The sequence below is a fragment of the Ornithorhynchus anatinus genome, chromosome 10 (genome assembly GCF_004115215.2).
Source record: "Ornithorhynchus anatinus isolate Pmale09 chromosome 10, mOrnAna1.pri.v4, whole genome shotgun sequence".
NCBI classification, from domain to species: domain Eukaryota; kingdom Metazoa; phylum Chordata; class Mammalia; order Monotremata; family Ornithorhynchidae; genus Ornithorhynchus; species Ornithorhynchus anatinus.
In genome coordinates, this window is record NC_041737.1 from 45804504 (window position 1) to 45820996 (window position 16493).

The 16493-nt window shown below is 47.8% G+C and overlaps 1 protein-coding gene across 1 annotated transcript in view; it reads left to right on the forward strand.

The window, feature by feature from the left end:
* SND1 (staphylococcal nuclease and tudor domain containing 1) overlaps positions 1 to 16493 on the forward strand; it is a 382537-nt gene that overhangs the window by 15597 nt on the left and 350447 nt on the right. Inside the window, exon 2 of the mRNA XM_029072845.2 lies at positions 12957 to 13106. Coding sequence (XP_028928678.1) covers positions 12957 to 13106 — 150 coding nt within the window. The remainder of the gene's footprint in view (positions 1 to 12956; positions 13107 to 16493) is intronic.

The window sequence follows — 16493 nt, forward strand, 5'->3', positions numbered from 1 at the left end:
CCAGACCCATGCTCTTTCCACTAGGCCACAATGCTTCCCTGCAGCTTTGACTCCTCCCCTGTTTGAGTGAATGGGATGTGATTTCTGGGGCACCCACTGACCCTGGACCCTCTCCATTTAACTTCTTTGGCCCAGAAACTCACTTTATGGGCTTTTTTTCTGTTTCCAGAGTCCAAGGGCAAGAGGATGGCTCTGCCTTGTGCTCTCCATGGTTGGTGTAGGCTGAATAGCTGGTGGGAGCTGACAATCGGTCCCAAGTGGGAGGAGAACTTGGCATTCAACCGAGTCATCCTGGGGCCTAGAGAAGATGTGGGGCTATGATATCAGCGGAGAGAAGGAGAAACTGAGACGTGAAGAAGATGACATCTTTGTGAAGTAGATCGTATAAGGGAAAAAAGCTTGAGAGATTGATTTGTGGGGGTGGCAGGAGTGCTTGAGCAGTATAAAAAAGGTTTTTTTTTTCCCCTTTTTGTTTTCTTTAAATGATATTTAAACACTTACTATGTGTCAGGCACTGTACCAAATAGTGAGGTAGATATAAAATAATGAGGTTGGACACAGTCCGGATCCCACGTGGGCGCATGGTCTTAATCCCCATTTTTCAGGTGAGGTAACTGAGGCACAGAGAAGTCAAGCGACATGACTAAGGTTACAGAGCAGACAAGTGGTGGAGCCAGGTTTAGAATCCAGGTCCTTCTGACTAGGTCCCATGCTCTATCCTCTAGGCCACATCATAGTGTCGTCACTAATTCGTTTGTTCAATCAATCGTATTTGTCGAGTACTTACTGTATGCAGAGCACCGTACTAAGCGCTTGGGAAAGTACAACACAACAATGAACAGGGACATTCCCTGCCCACAATGAGCTCACAGTCTAGAGTGGGGGAGGCAGACCTCAATACAAGTAAATAAAATGACAGCTATGTACATAAGAGCTTTGGGGCTGAGAGGGGGAGAAGAGCAAAGGGATAAATGAAATCACAGATTTGTACATAAGTGCTTTGGGGCTGTGGAGGTGGGAAGAGTGAAGGGAGCAGGTCAGGGTGATGGAGAAGGAAGTGGGAGATAAGGAAAAGTGGGGCTTAGTCTGAGAAGGCCTCTTGAAGGAGATGTGCCTTCAATAAGGCTTTCACTGCCTCCTGCTTTGACTGCTTTGACTGATTGCCTCCTGAAATTTCTCCTCTTAAGTGGGGGTGGAATAAAGCTACTGGGCAAGAAGATTAAGAATCCAAACTTGCCAGGGGAATTTTGGGATCACTGGCAATTGGGGGTGAGGAGATGGTGGGGGAGGGATCCTGTAGGGGACATAAAATCTTGAAGACTTTGCGCCAGGTTCAGATTGGACCAAGCTGGCATTATCACCAGAGAAATGAGTGAAATCGAAACCTGTTTCGAAACATGATTAGAAACATCGGTGGGCTGATAGAGGGACCCTCGCAGGGGATGTCTCTGGCAGGTACCAGCTAAAGAAATAACTCTCCTTTTAATTCTGATCCCTGAGGAGAGAGTGATGCCCAGGATCCAGAACTTGTATTTTGGCAGAAAACAGGGAAGCATCAACTCTTTTGTTTAGGAACCCCAGTCCAATACAGATGATGAGACATTTGGGCTTTTAATTGAGTTGTGAGCAACAAAAGGCGGCCTTTACCAGATCAGGCCATTGGTTTCATCCATCCAGTATTGTGTTTCTGACCAGGACAAGAGAATGCTTGGAAGAACAATGCAGTGTTTGCCCCAGAATAAGCTTGATTACCTAATACAGTGATAAGTAACAAAGCAACTCAAGGGAAGAGCTACTCCACTTCTCTTGAACCACTGAGATCAGGCCAGGGCCACAGAGAATTTGCAGCCGTTACCCTGGGGTTTGAAGTCAGTAAAAATCAATAAAATCATTCTTTGTGATCATAATTCCTTCACTCATTGTCATATTTATTGAGCACTTACTGTGTGCAAAGCACTGTATTAAGCGCTTGGAAAGTACACTTTGGCAACAAATAGACAATCCCTACCCAACAACGGGCTCACAGTCTAGAAGCAAGGAGACAGACAACAAAGCAAGTAGACAGGCATCAGTAGGTAGCATCAATGTAAAGAAATAGAATTATGGATATATACACATTAATAAAATAAATAGAATAATAAATATGTGCATCAGTGCTGTGGGGCGGGGAGGAGGGTAGAGCAGAGGGAGGGAGTCAGGGCGATGGGGAGGAGAAGCAGGGGGAAAAGGGGGCTCAGTCTGGGAAGGTCTCCTGGAGGAGGTGAGCTTTCAGTAAGGCTTTGAAGGAGGGAAGTATGCTAGTTTGGTGGATGTGAGGAAGGAGGGCATTCCAGGCCAGAGGTAGGATATGGGCCAGGGGTCGACAGTGGGACAGGTGAGAGCGAGGCACATTGAGGAGATTGGGAGCAGAGTGTTTGGGCTGGGCTGTAAAAGGAGAGAATTGAGGTGAGGTAGGAGGGGCCAAGGTGATGGAGAGCTTTGAAGCTAATAGTGAGGAGTTTTTGCTCGTCAAAACCTTTAGTGACTGTAGACTAGTGGTTTGAATCTCATTTGTCTTTTTTTTTTTTTTGGTATTTTTATGGTATTAAAGTACTGCTCTGAGCGCTGGAGTTGATACAAGTCTATCAGGTTGGACACAGTCCTTGTCCCACATGGGGCTCACAGTCCAAGGAAGAGAGGAGGTCTCAATCCTCATTTTACAGATGAGGGAACTGAGACCCAGAGAAGTGAAGTGACTTGCCCAAGGTCACACAGCAGACAAGTGACGGAGCCAGAATTAAAACCCAGGTCCTTCTGACTCCCATGCCCATGCCCTATCCACTAGGCCATGCTCCTTCTCTGCATCACTTCAACTCCAACAGTTAATATGATCCTTTCACCTTCTATTCATCTTTCCTCCCTTCCCTAAGCCATTGGTTCATTGCACCTACTTACCACCTACAAGCCCTCTCCCTCATTCGCCTTGCCTCAAAAAAAAAGAATCACGCCTGAATCATTTTTCTACAAGTGTCCAGGACCTGTCACCCTGCTCCTCAAAAAACTCCAGTAGTTTCCTATCCACTTCTGCATCCAACAAAAACTCATCACCACTGGCCTTAAAGCACTCCGCTCCCCGTCCCCTCCTACCTTGCCTCGCTACTCTCCTTCTACAACTCAGCCTGCATACTTAGTTCCTCTTGTGCTGACCTTTTCACTGTGCCTTGCTCTTGCTGTCTCCCCACTGACCCTTGGCCCACATCCTGCCTCCGGCCTGGAATGCCCTCCCTCCTCAAATCTGACAGACACTCATCCTTCCCAGCTTCAAAGCCTTACTGAAGATACATCTCCTTCAAGAGCCACCCCCCCCCCCCCAGCCCCGATCCCACCTTCTTCTCCCACTCCCTTCTGCATCACCCAGACCTGCTCCCTTTGTTCTTCCCCCCTCCGAGCCCCACAGCATTTATGTACACATTTGTAATTTATTTATTTGTATTGATGTCTGTCTCCCCTGTCTAGATTGTAAACTCATTGTGGGCAGGGAATGTGTCCAACCTGACAACCTTGTATCTACACCAGTGCTTAGTACAGTGCCTGTCATATAGTAAGTGCTTAACAAATGCCATATTAAAAAAAAAAAGAGGCTTGAGGACCAGATTCCAGGAAGTGCATTAGGTAGTCATGATTTATGAAGAACCTTTGTGCATGGGGAGAGTGTTTGGGAGATTGTTAATCAGAAAGCCCCTCCTTGTGTCCTTGTGTTTGGCTTTTGGGAGGGAGGGAGCTAGCTGGTGGGTCCAAAAATGACATCCCAAGGGAAGGTAAATGAGTGCTGGAGGAAATCTGGGGACACAGCAGAGCTGGAGAGCTGGGACAAAGAAGCCTGACAGCCAGACTCTTCCTGTGAGGAGCGTGCAGCTGAAAAATGTCAGATTTTGGGGGAGCAGAGTTCTGAAGAGTTGTCTGGTGGAAAGAGTACGGGCCCGGGAGTCAGAAAACCTGGGTTCTAATCTCGACTCTGCCACTTGTCTGCTGGGTGACCTTGGGCAAGTCGCTTAACATCTCTGTGCCTCAGTTTCCTCAACCTTAATAGATTCAGTACCTGCCCTCCCTCCTCCTTAGACCTGTGAGCCCCAAGTGGGTCCCCTCATGGGACCCACAGGCGACAGAAAAGACACTGGCTTTTGCAACATGACAGCTAATCCCAAGGTACCTGTATCACGCTCAGCTGGCAAGAGACCATAGACAGGAAGGGAACTGTCCTCTGTCAAGGTTTCCCATTTCACCCTTGTCTCCTCTGTGGGTGAGGATGAGATCAGGGACTGACAAGTAGGCTTAGCTAAAGTCGACAGCAGCAGAATAATAATGCTTTGTGTTTCGATGGTCAGGGAGCATTCTCTACCGTTTCGGTAATCCTGATTTACGTGGCAAAGAAGGATTCTTTCCATTTGTAGGTGGAAAATCTGAACCCCGAGGGGTCTGTGCCCCTGAGTGATTTGGTGACTGGCATCTGTAGACTGTCCTATAGACTGTAAGCTCATTGTGGGCAGGGGATGTATCTGTTATGTTGTACTCTCCCAAGCACTTAGTACAGTGCTGTGCACATAGTAAGCTTCCACATAGGATTGAATGAATGAGTGGAAGCAGAATTTCAGCTTTCCCACAGGCCAGCATTGGAAGTCAGTTTGGGTCAGAGTTTTAGAACTCAAACCTGATACCCAAGTGTTCTTAAATTTTCTGTGAGCTCCAGTTGGGACCACCTGGAGGCAGAGGCTCTACATTTCCACCGGGACTTCTGTTTGTGCTTTCATGTGGACACGATGCGACAGTTTGTAAGCTGTGACTCCGTGGTTGGTGGGACTTCAGTTCACTTCAAGAATATGGATGCCCCAACTGGTGGCTGGCGGAGTCTTTACACAGTTGGGGACCTGTGTGGGTTGGGCTCAGGGCGAAGATTGGCCTAGTGGAGAGAGCACGGGCCTGGAGTCAGAAGGAGCTGAATTCTAATCCCACCTCTGCCACTTGTCTGCTCTGTGACCTTGGGGAAGTTAATTCACTCAGGTCCCATATCTGTAAAATGGGGATTAAGACTGAGACCCATGTGGTAAGTGGACTGTGTCCAACCTGATTGTCTCTCCCCCAGTAGGCAGTACAGTACCTAGTTCAAAGTAAGGGCTTAAAACAAACCGTAAAACAAACAATCAATCCAGGGCACGGTCCTTATTTAAAATGTGGAAACTTTTGAGTGGGCTGTTCTTTGGGAATGGGCAGCTCCTCCTGGTGTCATAGAGGAATTGGGCCTTTCTGAAAGCTCAGCTCCATTCTTTAGAGGGTCAGTATTTTAATAGTCCAGTCCTGTCCTGATTGGCCTGGGTGGTGATTTGTGGGCTCTGAGCTCATTTGCTCTGTTCTGCTTTCATGATGAATGGTCATCAGCAGCGGTTTGGAGCTGGGGTGCCCTCCTTCGTCTGCGTTGGGGCAGAGGAGTGATTCCACTCTGCACGGCATGGCCGTGGGAACTCGGCTCTTCCTCCCACCTGGGCAGCGTGGAGTTGGGAAATGCGGACCATAGGAAGAGATTCTGTAGGAGGTAGGAAAGTGGCTGGGTTCTGGCCTGTCCACCTTGCTTTTCTCTTCTCTAAGGTGCAGTGCGTTCTACCCTTATCTGTTTGAAGAAATCTTGCCGTTCTGTGGGCTGTCGGCTTGTGGTTTTTCAGTTCTAAGAGCCGAACGTAAATCGGGCACAGACAGGTACAAGTTGATCAACTTTGAAATTCAGCTGTCTCTTATGTGAACTCGACCCGTCGCCTTTTGTGAGTGAACCTCTCATTCACCCCCTTCGGACTTTCAGCCAGGCCATCCTCTGGACTCTGATTCCCCCTTCCGGAAAAATTGGCAGCAGGTAGTCTCACCCTTCAGTAGAGGGATCCAGGTTCCTGGGTATGGATCTGCAGTAACGGTAGGGTTATAATCTTCCCTTCATTCCTCCTGGCCCTTTCTGGACAGCCAGAGAACACCAGTGTTTGGTTAGTCAGAGAGCACGTGAATACATTCTCCACACTTGGCAGACTTTTGTGTGTTTGTTACGTGCCCAGTGGTGAAAATCACCTCTTCCATCAGTCTCTGAGATCCAGTTTAAAGGTTTTATTTCCTAATGAAATCTCAAGCCTGTCTTGTGTACTTGTTATCATTAAGGATCAACTCTCTGGCAGGTTTGAACTTTGTATAAAGCCTCCCTCTGGGCTAGCGTACATCTGTCCGGGGCCTTTTACCCAACAGAAAACGGACTTTTTTTCCCCAGTCCCATAATTTCAGGAGCCTGACGAGGTACCTGGAAAGCTTCCAAGACCACTTACCTCTGCAGGCTGGTATGAATCACTAACCTCTACAGTGGCAGCAGAAGAGGAAGGAAGGCGATGGTTTCTCTGGCTCTCAGACGGCTTTAGTGATTGGAGGCAGGGGGAGATGGAGAGGAGAGAGGAGAAAGTGCCGGATTGGATTAGAACAATTGCTACTCTATCATCGAGACTCTCGTTGAGAATAATGGCAGTGGGTCTCAGGACCAGGACATGCCGGTTACTAATATTGCTGGAGATTTCTGGACAACTGAGGACAGACACAAGCAATTGAATTGAACCCTGGACAATCTTCGATAGTTTTGAGCACTTGGCCCAAGCCATCCTTCCTCAGATCTCCCTAGTTAAGTCTTCTAGGGAGAAGAAAGACCGAGTTGAACGACGTAGCCACAGTTCAGCTTTAGGCCCCCTTTGTTGAAGCTGCATGGTATTTAATTCCTTCTCCTGCACTTTTGTCCTTCCAGGGGCTCTGACCCCCTCTCTGAGAATTCATGTTTTGGGAACATCTGGAATAGATTCCCTTTGAAAGGAGACTTCCCCCCTCCTTCCCCTCCACCCCTTTTCACCCCCAATTTCCCCCCACCGAACCTAATGCAGGGGCCTAGGTGAAAGGGTAGATAGTATATGCACTATTGTTTTGCCAGGGTGGCGGGCTCTTTCCGGGATGGTGGTAGCAGTGCCCCCACCCATGTGAGCCTAAGCTGGAGAAGGATCTCACTCCCACCCCTGCCCCGGATATCTCTTGCCTGAAGCTGCCACTCGTCACCCACCCACCTGTCCTCTAAAAGCCTGCTTTCTGCCACTTGCCGCCACCGACGTACTCTTCTCCCCGTGTGTGCCTCCCCACCAGCAACCCTTGCTCGCTGTTCTGGCTAAAGGAATTTTTTTTGGAACTGTGGCTCTCAGTCATATTATGTTTTCGATTTGCATCTCTTTAGTTCCCGATGCTCGGCCACCCCTGACCTAGTCATTCAACTTCTCGTCCGGTTACCTCACTGAGGCATGACAGCTCAGCTTTGCAGACAGCCTTTCTGGAGGTGTTAATGGCAGCTGTTTGCTAAGGGATTTTCTTCTCATTCTGGTGCAGTAGCAGAGCTGAAGGCATGTTGTGTATAAAATCCCTGGACCCTCTCCCATCTCTTCCACGCCAGGATTACTTAGAAGACCAATTCCAAGGGTTTTCTGAATCACTGGAATCTGATCTGATGTCATTTCTTACTTCCTTCACACCATATTTTATAGCTCAATCTGAGTAGCGAGCAGCAGTTTCTGATCTCCCAGTCAAAGCCTCAATTGACCCTGAAGGGGAATCAATCACTGGAGGGCTTTTGGGGTTTTTGTTTTTTTTTTCGGTTTGCTGCTGGCCCTTGATGCCCTGGGTGGATGCCAATCTTGAAGGCCTGCTTCATCCTGGGGGTCACCCTTTCTGCTCTACCTTTCCTTTGTTCTATCCACCCCCTGGCTTGGCACTGTTCTCTCATCACCTCCCTCTCAAGCGACTGCTAAATAAAAGGAACAGAACTTTCTCTGGCTCAAAAGGCTGGTGGTACGTGTGCTGCCATACTTTTAGGAGACTGATTGAGTGTCTGTAGCTAATGTAGCCTCCCTGTGTCTTTTCTTCTCTAACTTCTCCCTTCTCAACATTTTTTCATGACGGAAGGCTTTTCCCCTCTCTGTGCTTTTTACGAGGAGTTACTTTGTGGAAACCTGTGCCAAACAGGTATTCAGGTGGCAGTTGTGAACATTTTTTTTATGGCATATGTTAAATGCATACTTTGTGCCAGGAACTATACTAAGCGCTGGGGTGGATACAAGCAAATCAGATTGGGCATTGTCCCTGTCGCAAATGGAGCTCACAGTCTTAATCCCCAATTTACTGGGGATGTAAGTGAGGAACATAGAAGTTAAGCAGTTTGCCCAAGGTCATAGAGCAGATAAGTGGTGGAGTTGGCATGGGTCCCTTTATATTGGCAGCGAATGCTGCTTTCTCCACGCTCAGTATGATCCTCCATTAGCTGTGTCTCCTGCCTTCCTGCCTGCCTACACGGCATGTGGGAGATTTGGCTCTTGCTGATAGACATGATCTCTTGCCCACAAGGAGCTTCTAGTTCTTTAGGGCTGGTGCTCCCTCATGGAAGTGGTCTCCTCTTCCCCGGCTGACAGGAGGCCTTTTCCTCATGTGCCTCTGAAGTTCCTCATGCTTAGTTTCATTCCCTTATTCTTGCCTGAAACACATTCACAATTCCAGCCCTTATCATGTTTGGGCTTTCTCCTTCCCCTTCTCTATCTGTCTAGGTCTGGGATGTTGTGAACTTGGGATTTAGATGCCAGAGCTCTTGCCTTGTGTGATTAGCCCAGAGCATTCTTGTTTCCCTCCTCGCCCCCCTGGGCAGGCTTAAAGCTTCTGCGTATTCTGCTCCTCATTGGCCTAGGTGGGCTTAGAACAGACTGCAGGCTGATGTCCTGAGCTCAGGTCTTCTGATAACTCATGTTTTTTTCTTTCCATGGAATGGCTGTCACCCCGGGGGCAGCAAGGGTAGCGGATAAGGAGAAAAATCCACTCGCTCTGCCATTTGAGGAGACTGTTTATGCTATTTGTTAAGCCCTAACTGTGTGCCAGATGCTACACTAAGCACTGGGGTAGATACGAGGTCGTCAGATTGGACACAGTCCCTGTCCCATATGGGGCTCACAGTCTTAATCCACATTTTACAGATGAAGAAACTGAGCTATGGAGAAGTGAAGTGATTTGCCCAGGGTCACAGAGCAGACAAGTGTGGATCTGGGATTAGAATCTAGTTCCTTCTGACTCCCAGGCCCGTGTTCTCTCCTCTGTGCCATGCCGGTTGCATTCCCCCCATTTCAGATCTCTTTCCTCTGGTATGATTTTCATCCTCGTCAGGCCTGCAGATTTTACCCTTGCGCCGCTGGTTCTTCCTGAATTCTAGAGACCCGGGAAGGCTGAAGGCAGCCTCCCTGGCCGTGAGCCTAAAGTTTCCAGAAGAGGGTTTGCCGGAGGCCTTTATGCTAGTGTTTCTTGGAAGAAATTTGGGTATCTGGAGACAGATCTTCTGTTTCTGCCCCTGCTTCTTCCGTCCTCTTCTGCCTGCTCTGGTTCCCTCCTGGTTCTGAAGTAGAGTTTGTCCTTCTCTGGGCCCTGGCCACTTGGTTCAGTCTGATGGCTCTGATCCTCTCAATGGCAACTTAGTGGGAACAGCTGCAGATTTGCATTTTGATATAATTAACAGGCAAGTTGCCCTTGTTGATCCAACAGGACAGGTAATTGGGCCAGAGCAAACAGGCAGGGGTGGTTTTTATTCCGCTGAGGGGAAGATAGCTCTAGTTGAATGCCCAATGTGTGGGTCTTGCTAGAGGAGCACAGCTTTCCAGGATGGTGTCCGTTTTTCCCTCTCAAAGTACCTTAAGAAGAAGGGTCTTAAAACCCACCGACTCAGAGCCCTCGGAAAGTGGTCAGTGAAACCCCCCGCTCCTGGTTCTCAACTGCATTAGTCAGCCTGATGTGCAGTTTGTACATCATCAGTGGTATTTGATGCGGTGTGGCTTAGTGGAAAGAGCCCAGGCTTGCGACTCATAGGTCGTGGGTTCTAATCCCGGCTCCACCACTTTGGGCAAGTCACTTAACTTCTCTGTGCCTCAGTTACCTCATCTGTCAAATGGGGATTAAGACTGTAAGTCCCACGTGGGCCAACCTGATTACCTTGTGTCTACCCCAGTGCTTAGAACAGTACTTGGCACATAGTAAGCGCTTAACAAATATCATTATTATTATTATTATTTTTATTATTTGTTGAGCACTTACTACGTGCAGAATGTTATATAAGCACTTGGGAGAGTGCAATACAACAGAATAAGCAGACAATTTCCCTGCCCACAACAAGCTTATGGTCCAGAGGGGTAGGCAGACAGCATTATAATAATTTATAATATATAATTTAGTAACTGTGGTAAGTGGTTACCACACTCTACTAATAATTTATAGCTGTGTACATAAGTGCCGTGGGGTTGAGGGTGGAGTGAGTATCAGATGCCCCAAAATATCTTAAACCCTAGTTTTCCTCCCTGGCTAAGAATCCCCAAATCCTTCTTCAGCTGTCCTGTCCCGGCCTGGTTCACGTCCTGAACACGGGGCTGCCAAGACGGGTCTTCTTGGCTCTCCGTAACTGTCCTTGGCAGAGCTGAGAAATGCTCAGCCCGTAACCCCAATCATCCTGACTCAGGGCGACAGCTGTGGGACCCGGCCTTCTTGCTGCATCAGGTAGGGCCAGGCTGACTCTCTGGAAGATGTCATTTTATTATTAGTAATTGAATAAAGCAGTTACCATATGACTTGCTTTTCATGCCCTATAAATTAATGATTAAGGATAATTACTGCAGCTCTGAAAGCTTGGAAGATGGACTACTGAGAAGCTTTGGCAACAGGGTAACTCGGGCTGTTTCCCCTCGAGTACGGCAATTTCTCTTATGAAATGAAGTAGCCTCTTCAACGCAGTGAAGCTGGACACGGTAAAGCTCGGGAAATGGATCTAGAGAGGACAGAAAGCTGTGGGAGATGCTTGTAGAGCTGGGGTGTGATTTCCTTTTTTTATGCTATTAAGTTCTTACTGTGTGCCAAGCACTGTACTAAGTGCTGGGGTAGATATGATGGGGTAGATACAAGGTTGGAAGCAATATTATTGTTATTATTTTTGGTGGGGCACCGTATCGGCAAAGGGGAGATTGATTTTGTTCATTTGGGGACTGCTACTGCTTCCAGAGTTTGACGATCCCTGAGCGGGGGTTAGATTAGGAATGTCTGTGCTGCACTGAGTGGGTTCATGGTCACCAAAGAGCTCTAGAGAGGGAGCCTGGACCAGCCTCTTCTTTTTCCGCAGAATTCAAGAGGATCAGAATGCTCCAATACCCAAAAGTTTACCTATCTTCCTCTTATTTCTATACAGTGTTTGTTAGGCACTAATTCTTAATTCCCCATTTTACAGATGAGGTAGCTGAGGCACAAAAAAGGTAGATGTTTTGTCTAAGGTTCCACAGATGACAAATGCCTAGTTGTCCTCCAGACTGTGAGATGTCTGCATGGATGGCACCACGCAGTGTTCAGTCGGCTCTGGGGCGGGGTTTTGTTCTTTGGCTGGCGATGCAGTGAAAAGTGATGGAGCAGTATGACTGTCTTGGGAATGGCATGTTGGACCGAGAGAGAGCCTTCCTGAAGAAATGTGTGGAGGAGGGATTTTAAAGAAAGGAGCCATTTGGCAGGCCGGTAGATGGAATTCATAGGAAAACTTGGGGCAAGGAGTTGGGGAGGGAAATGTCGAGTGGTGTCATGGGAAAAGGTGGTTCTTGCTCCAGTAATAAGACTCTTTTAACCAATCAGTGGTATTTATTGAGCACTTTACTACTTGGGAGAGTGCAACACAACAGAAGTTGTTAGGCATGATCCCTCCTACAAGGAACTTAGTCTAGAAGGGGTGACACACATTAAAATAAGTTACAGCTAGGGGATGTGGGGGAGTATAGGGATATGCACGTGAGTACTGTGAATATCAGGCTAGGGGAGGATGTGGGAAAAGGGGTCCGTGGTGAGATGGATGAGACGGACGCACAGCGATTAAGCTGGCCCTGGAGGAGCAGAGTGTGCGGACTGGGCTGTAGTAGGAAATGAATGTGGTGAGGTAAGGAGTTTCTGGTTGATGCAGAGGTCAGAAGCCACTATTTCACCTGAAGGTTGCCAGTCCATGGGACCCTGACCAATCTGTAAGAAAGGCAGAATTTCGATCCAATCCTCGTTAGCCCAGAAGCCGGTCTTTGAAACCACCTGTCTGTCACTGCCTTGAGTGCTTCACCAAGCAAAGACAATTCGAACAGAGCATTTTGTGCTTCCTGCCTTTGGTGAGCTCTGCCTCTCTCCTGCATCAATCTTCTCTACACATTAAAAGTCAATGAGCAGAAAGATGTTTTTTCAGACCTGTGAGTTGATTTCTTGGCCACATTCCTTTGCTCAGTTGATGACCAGGGAGGTGCTTAGGAGATAGGGACTTTTTATATTGTCTAAAGAGTACTTTTTTGAGATCTTTTTCTGCATTTCTCATTGACCCCGGGAGGGGAGCATCCTTCCACAGCCTGGGTGAGACTGAACCTCTTTGCTGCAAACTTGGGACCAGATTGTTAAATGGCCCTCTGAGCCTTGAGGTCTACTCGTCGGACTGCTTGTTTAGGTTTCCTTGAGAGATTATGTGGCTTGTCTTTACTTCACCCTCCTTTTTAGCTTTGGTTTCATACTGGGAGGCGGGGGTGGGGGGAGAGACAGAGAGAGAGAGAATGAAAATGAATGAATGTGTATGTATACAAGTTGTGTTCTGGTAGGAAAGAACATCTGTCATATCTGCTGTCACGAAATCCCACTGCCTCACTTTAACCCTCACACTGCTTCTACCTCTCCTGTCCTTTGGGTATCCAGTTCCTTCAGCTGCCCCCCTTCCCTGTCGCTCCCAGTGCTTACACCTGCTTCGTGGCGGTTTTCTCACTGGAGCCGATTGTTTTGTGGGTTTGAAGATCTCTGTTGTTGGAACATAGTCCTCACCCTGTCTACCTCTTCCTCGTCGCTTGCAGGTCCTCTCAGGCTGTGCCATCATCGTCCGCGGACAGCCCCGTGGTGGGCCGCCTCCCGAAAGGCAGATTAACCTCAGCAACATCCGCGCTGGGAACCTTGCACGCCGGGCTGCCGCTGGCCAGCCAGATGCCAAGGATACACCTGATGAGGTGAGTGGTCGCCTTGTCTCGCTTTTTTTTTTTTTCTCTTCTATAGTATTTAAGCGCCGACTACAAGCCAGACACCGTACTAAACTCTGGGGTAGATACAAGGTTGGACACAATCTCTGTCTCACATGTGACTCTCAGGGAGTGCCCATTTTGCAGATGGTAACTGAGGCCTGGTGAAGTGAAGTGACTACCCAAGGTCACACAGCAGATAAATGGCAGAGCTGGGATTAGAATCCAGGTCCTTTTGATTCCCAGGCCTGTGCTCAGTCCACTAGGTCATGCTGCATTTCTTCCTGAGGGATCCGGCCACAGTATCAGTCGATCGGGTGGGGATCTGATGACTTTCTGCTGGGTGCTCTAAAATGGAAAGCCACTGGGCAGTGGTCTGGGTCCTGGGCTTGTGTGTGCTCTGTCCATTCCAAAATGACTGATCTAAACTGTGGCCCATCCAAAGACACCCTGATGTGTGCATACACTGGGAAGCTCTCATTTAGTGGATCACTCACAGGTGGGACAGAGAATCAATCCACCAGTGATATGTATTGCACTCTTAACCCCATAGCACTTACGTATGTATCATTATATATTTAAATTGTTCATAATAAATAATGTCAGTCTCCCCCTCAAGACTGTAAGTTCTTTATGGCAGGGAGCATATCTGCTAATTGTGTTGTATAGTACTCTCCAAGCCCCTAGTATGGTGCTCTGCACATAGTAAGCTCTCAGTAATTATAGCACTGTACCAAGCGCTTGCTAGAGTACAGAACTATGGAGAGTTGGTAGACATGTTCCCCACCCGCAACGAGCTTTACATGTCTAGAGAAGATTTATGACCTCAAGTTCAGCCTTTTTTCATTATAGGCTGAGTTACATGGAGCAATTCATGCTTTCTTTGGGGCTTGTCTCCTCCCCCGCCTTCTACTCTTTCTGAATAGGTAAAAGAATGGACAAAAATGGCTAAGGATGTGTGAAGCAATGTGCTAAATAAAACAAATATTGTACTTCCCTTCCTTTGAGCTCCTCTATTGACCGCCTTAAGCAAGAGTTAATAGGCTAATTTGTACAGATTCCTGCTTTTGACTTGACCACCCCTGCCTCCAGCACTTTCTGAATCGGGTCAAAATTCCTCTTAGACAGGATTCATAAATATCTCACTTTATAGGAGATGATGGTGATACCTTGAATTTATACAGTGCCTTTCTTTCAGGAATCTGTGTAGTATGTAGAAATAGCTCTTTTTCTTCACAATGTCACTGTCAAATGGGGAAGAATCGAGGGTAACAAACTCTAATTTGCTGAAATCCAACTGCATGTCAGTAGCAGAAGTAATACCGTACCCCCAGAATCTTAACAGTTAACCCAACCCTGTTTTCCTAGCCAGTCTTGTTTCAAGACTCATTCTGGGCAGAGATCGTGTCTACCAGCTCTGTCATATTGTACTTTCCCAAGCACTTAGTACAGTGCTTTGCACACAGTAAACACTCAATAAATATGATTGACTGAAAGAGACCCAAAGGAAGAGACCTCAGTCTTCAAAGGGCGGTAAGGTAAGGCAAAGTAGATGCAGTGTAGCCGTGGACTCATCTCAAATCCTTTTCTTCTCTAGTTCAGGTAGGGGGTTGGTTTGGGGTCTGAGTAATCGTGCTAGGGGGAATCATGAAGTGTCCTTATAGTTTCTTTCCCTGCTCCCCCCCCCCCCCCCCCCACCCTCCCATATCACCCCATCATTCTCCTAAATGCTACTTTGTTGTTGTTCATTTTCTTAGGATATCTTGTTTGTACAGAGAAGCAGCGTGGCTCAGTGGAAAGAGCACGGGCTTTGGAGTCAGAGGTCATGAGTTCGAATCCCGGCTCTGCCACTTGTCAGCTGTGACTGTGGGCAAGTCACTTCACTTCTCTGTGCCTCAGTTACCTCATCTGTAAAATGAGCCCCATGTGGGACAACCTGATTCCCCTGTGTCTACCCCAGCGCTTAGAACAGTGCTCTGCACATAGTAAGCGCTTAACAAATACCGACATTATTATTATTAGTATTGTTTCAAAGAAACTCAGTATCTTTGACACCAAAATATGTCTCCTCCGCTATAACCTCCCTGATCTGTCACTGCCCTCTTCTGTATTAATCCTTCTTCAACTGTTGCCTAGATACCCTGGGTAGCCTAGATACTACGGTGATGGACACCTCCAGCTGACCCTGCAAAGTCTACTCTTGTTTGGAGTTTTCCCAGTGTAGGATGGACTTAGAGCCTTCTGGACTCCTATGAGTCCACAGAACAGCCATTAAAAGCAGGGAGGCCTTAAATAGAGGCAGCATAGCATAGTGAGAAAAGCACAGGACTGGGAGTCAGTAGACCTGTGTGACCTTGGGCAGGTCACTTAACTTCTTTGTGCCTCAGTTTCCTCATCTGTAAAATAGAGCTAAAATACTTGTTCATCCTCCCTCTGATATCGGGTGTACTGGGCTGTTTGTGTCTTCCCAGGTACTCTGTCAGATATGATTGTCTCGTATCACCACAGTGATACGTTATCATCAAATTTATGGACTCTGTTTTATCTTTAATGTATAGTTACTAGTTCTGAAGCACCACCTATCTACAGACCACACTGCTCATGTGGATCAGTCCGTTCCCCACTGAGAGGAAGAATAATTTCCCCCATATGGAGCTGCAGACTTAGCCCTGTTCAGTAGCCCATACAGTAGCCCTGTTCAGTAGTCTTTTACCAAACCTTTCAGGGGAATTTTGCCAGACAGGTCCGCTCCTTCATCTCTGACAACCCCTTTGAGTCTCCCCTGGCCTCTAGCACCCTACCTCCTTTCTGTCCCCTTCCCTTCTGCTCAGCCTTGCCCCGGTCCTGAACCGTCTCACACCGTACCCCTTCTTGGTTGTTCTCTGGGTAGTGGTGCTGGCAGTTTCCCATCACTGTTTTTCCCTGAGCCTTTCCTATCAGATAGCTGAGCCCTTGTCTCTTGTTACTGTCTCCTCCCTGTGTCCCTGCTCCAACACCTGTGGTTTCAGTTAACCTTAAGAAGCCTGCTGCGTGGGCAAGGAAGGGAAACATCTGAGTCATGAGGGGCAACAACCCCTTCTTAGCCCCCAAACCCATCTTTTCAGATGGTTCTGGCCCACCTACCCAACAAATGGCTGGGTTCTCTTTCCAAAACTCGCCAGAATGAATTCTGTCCCTTCACAGGAGCTGGGTGGTTCAGGAAAGCTTCTGCAGGGCCTGGTCTCTCCAGCCCTGGCCAGGTCAATAAATTGGAGCCAAAGTGGAAGGCTTGTGCAACTCTCTGGCTCGAGCAGTTCTGTCCTTTTTGGGGGTCTTTGTGAAGCACAAGTGTCTGAGAATCACAGGTGGTATTTTTCATTATCGTGATCATTATTTAAT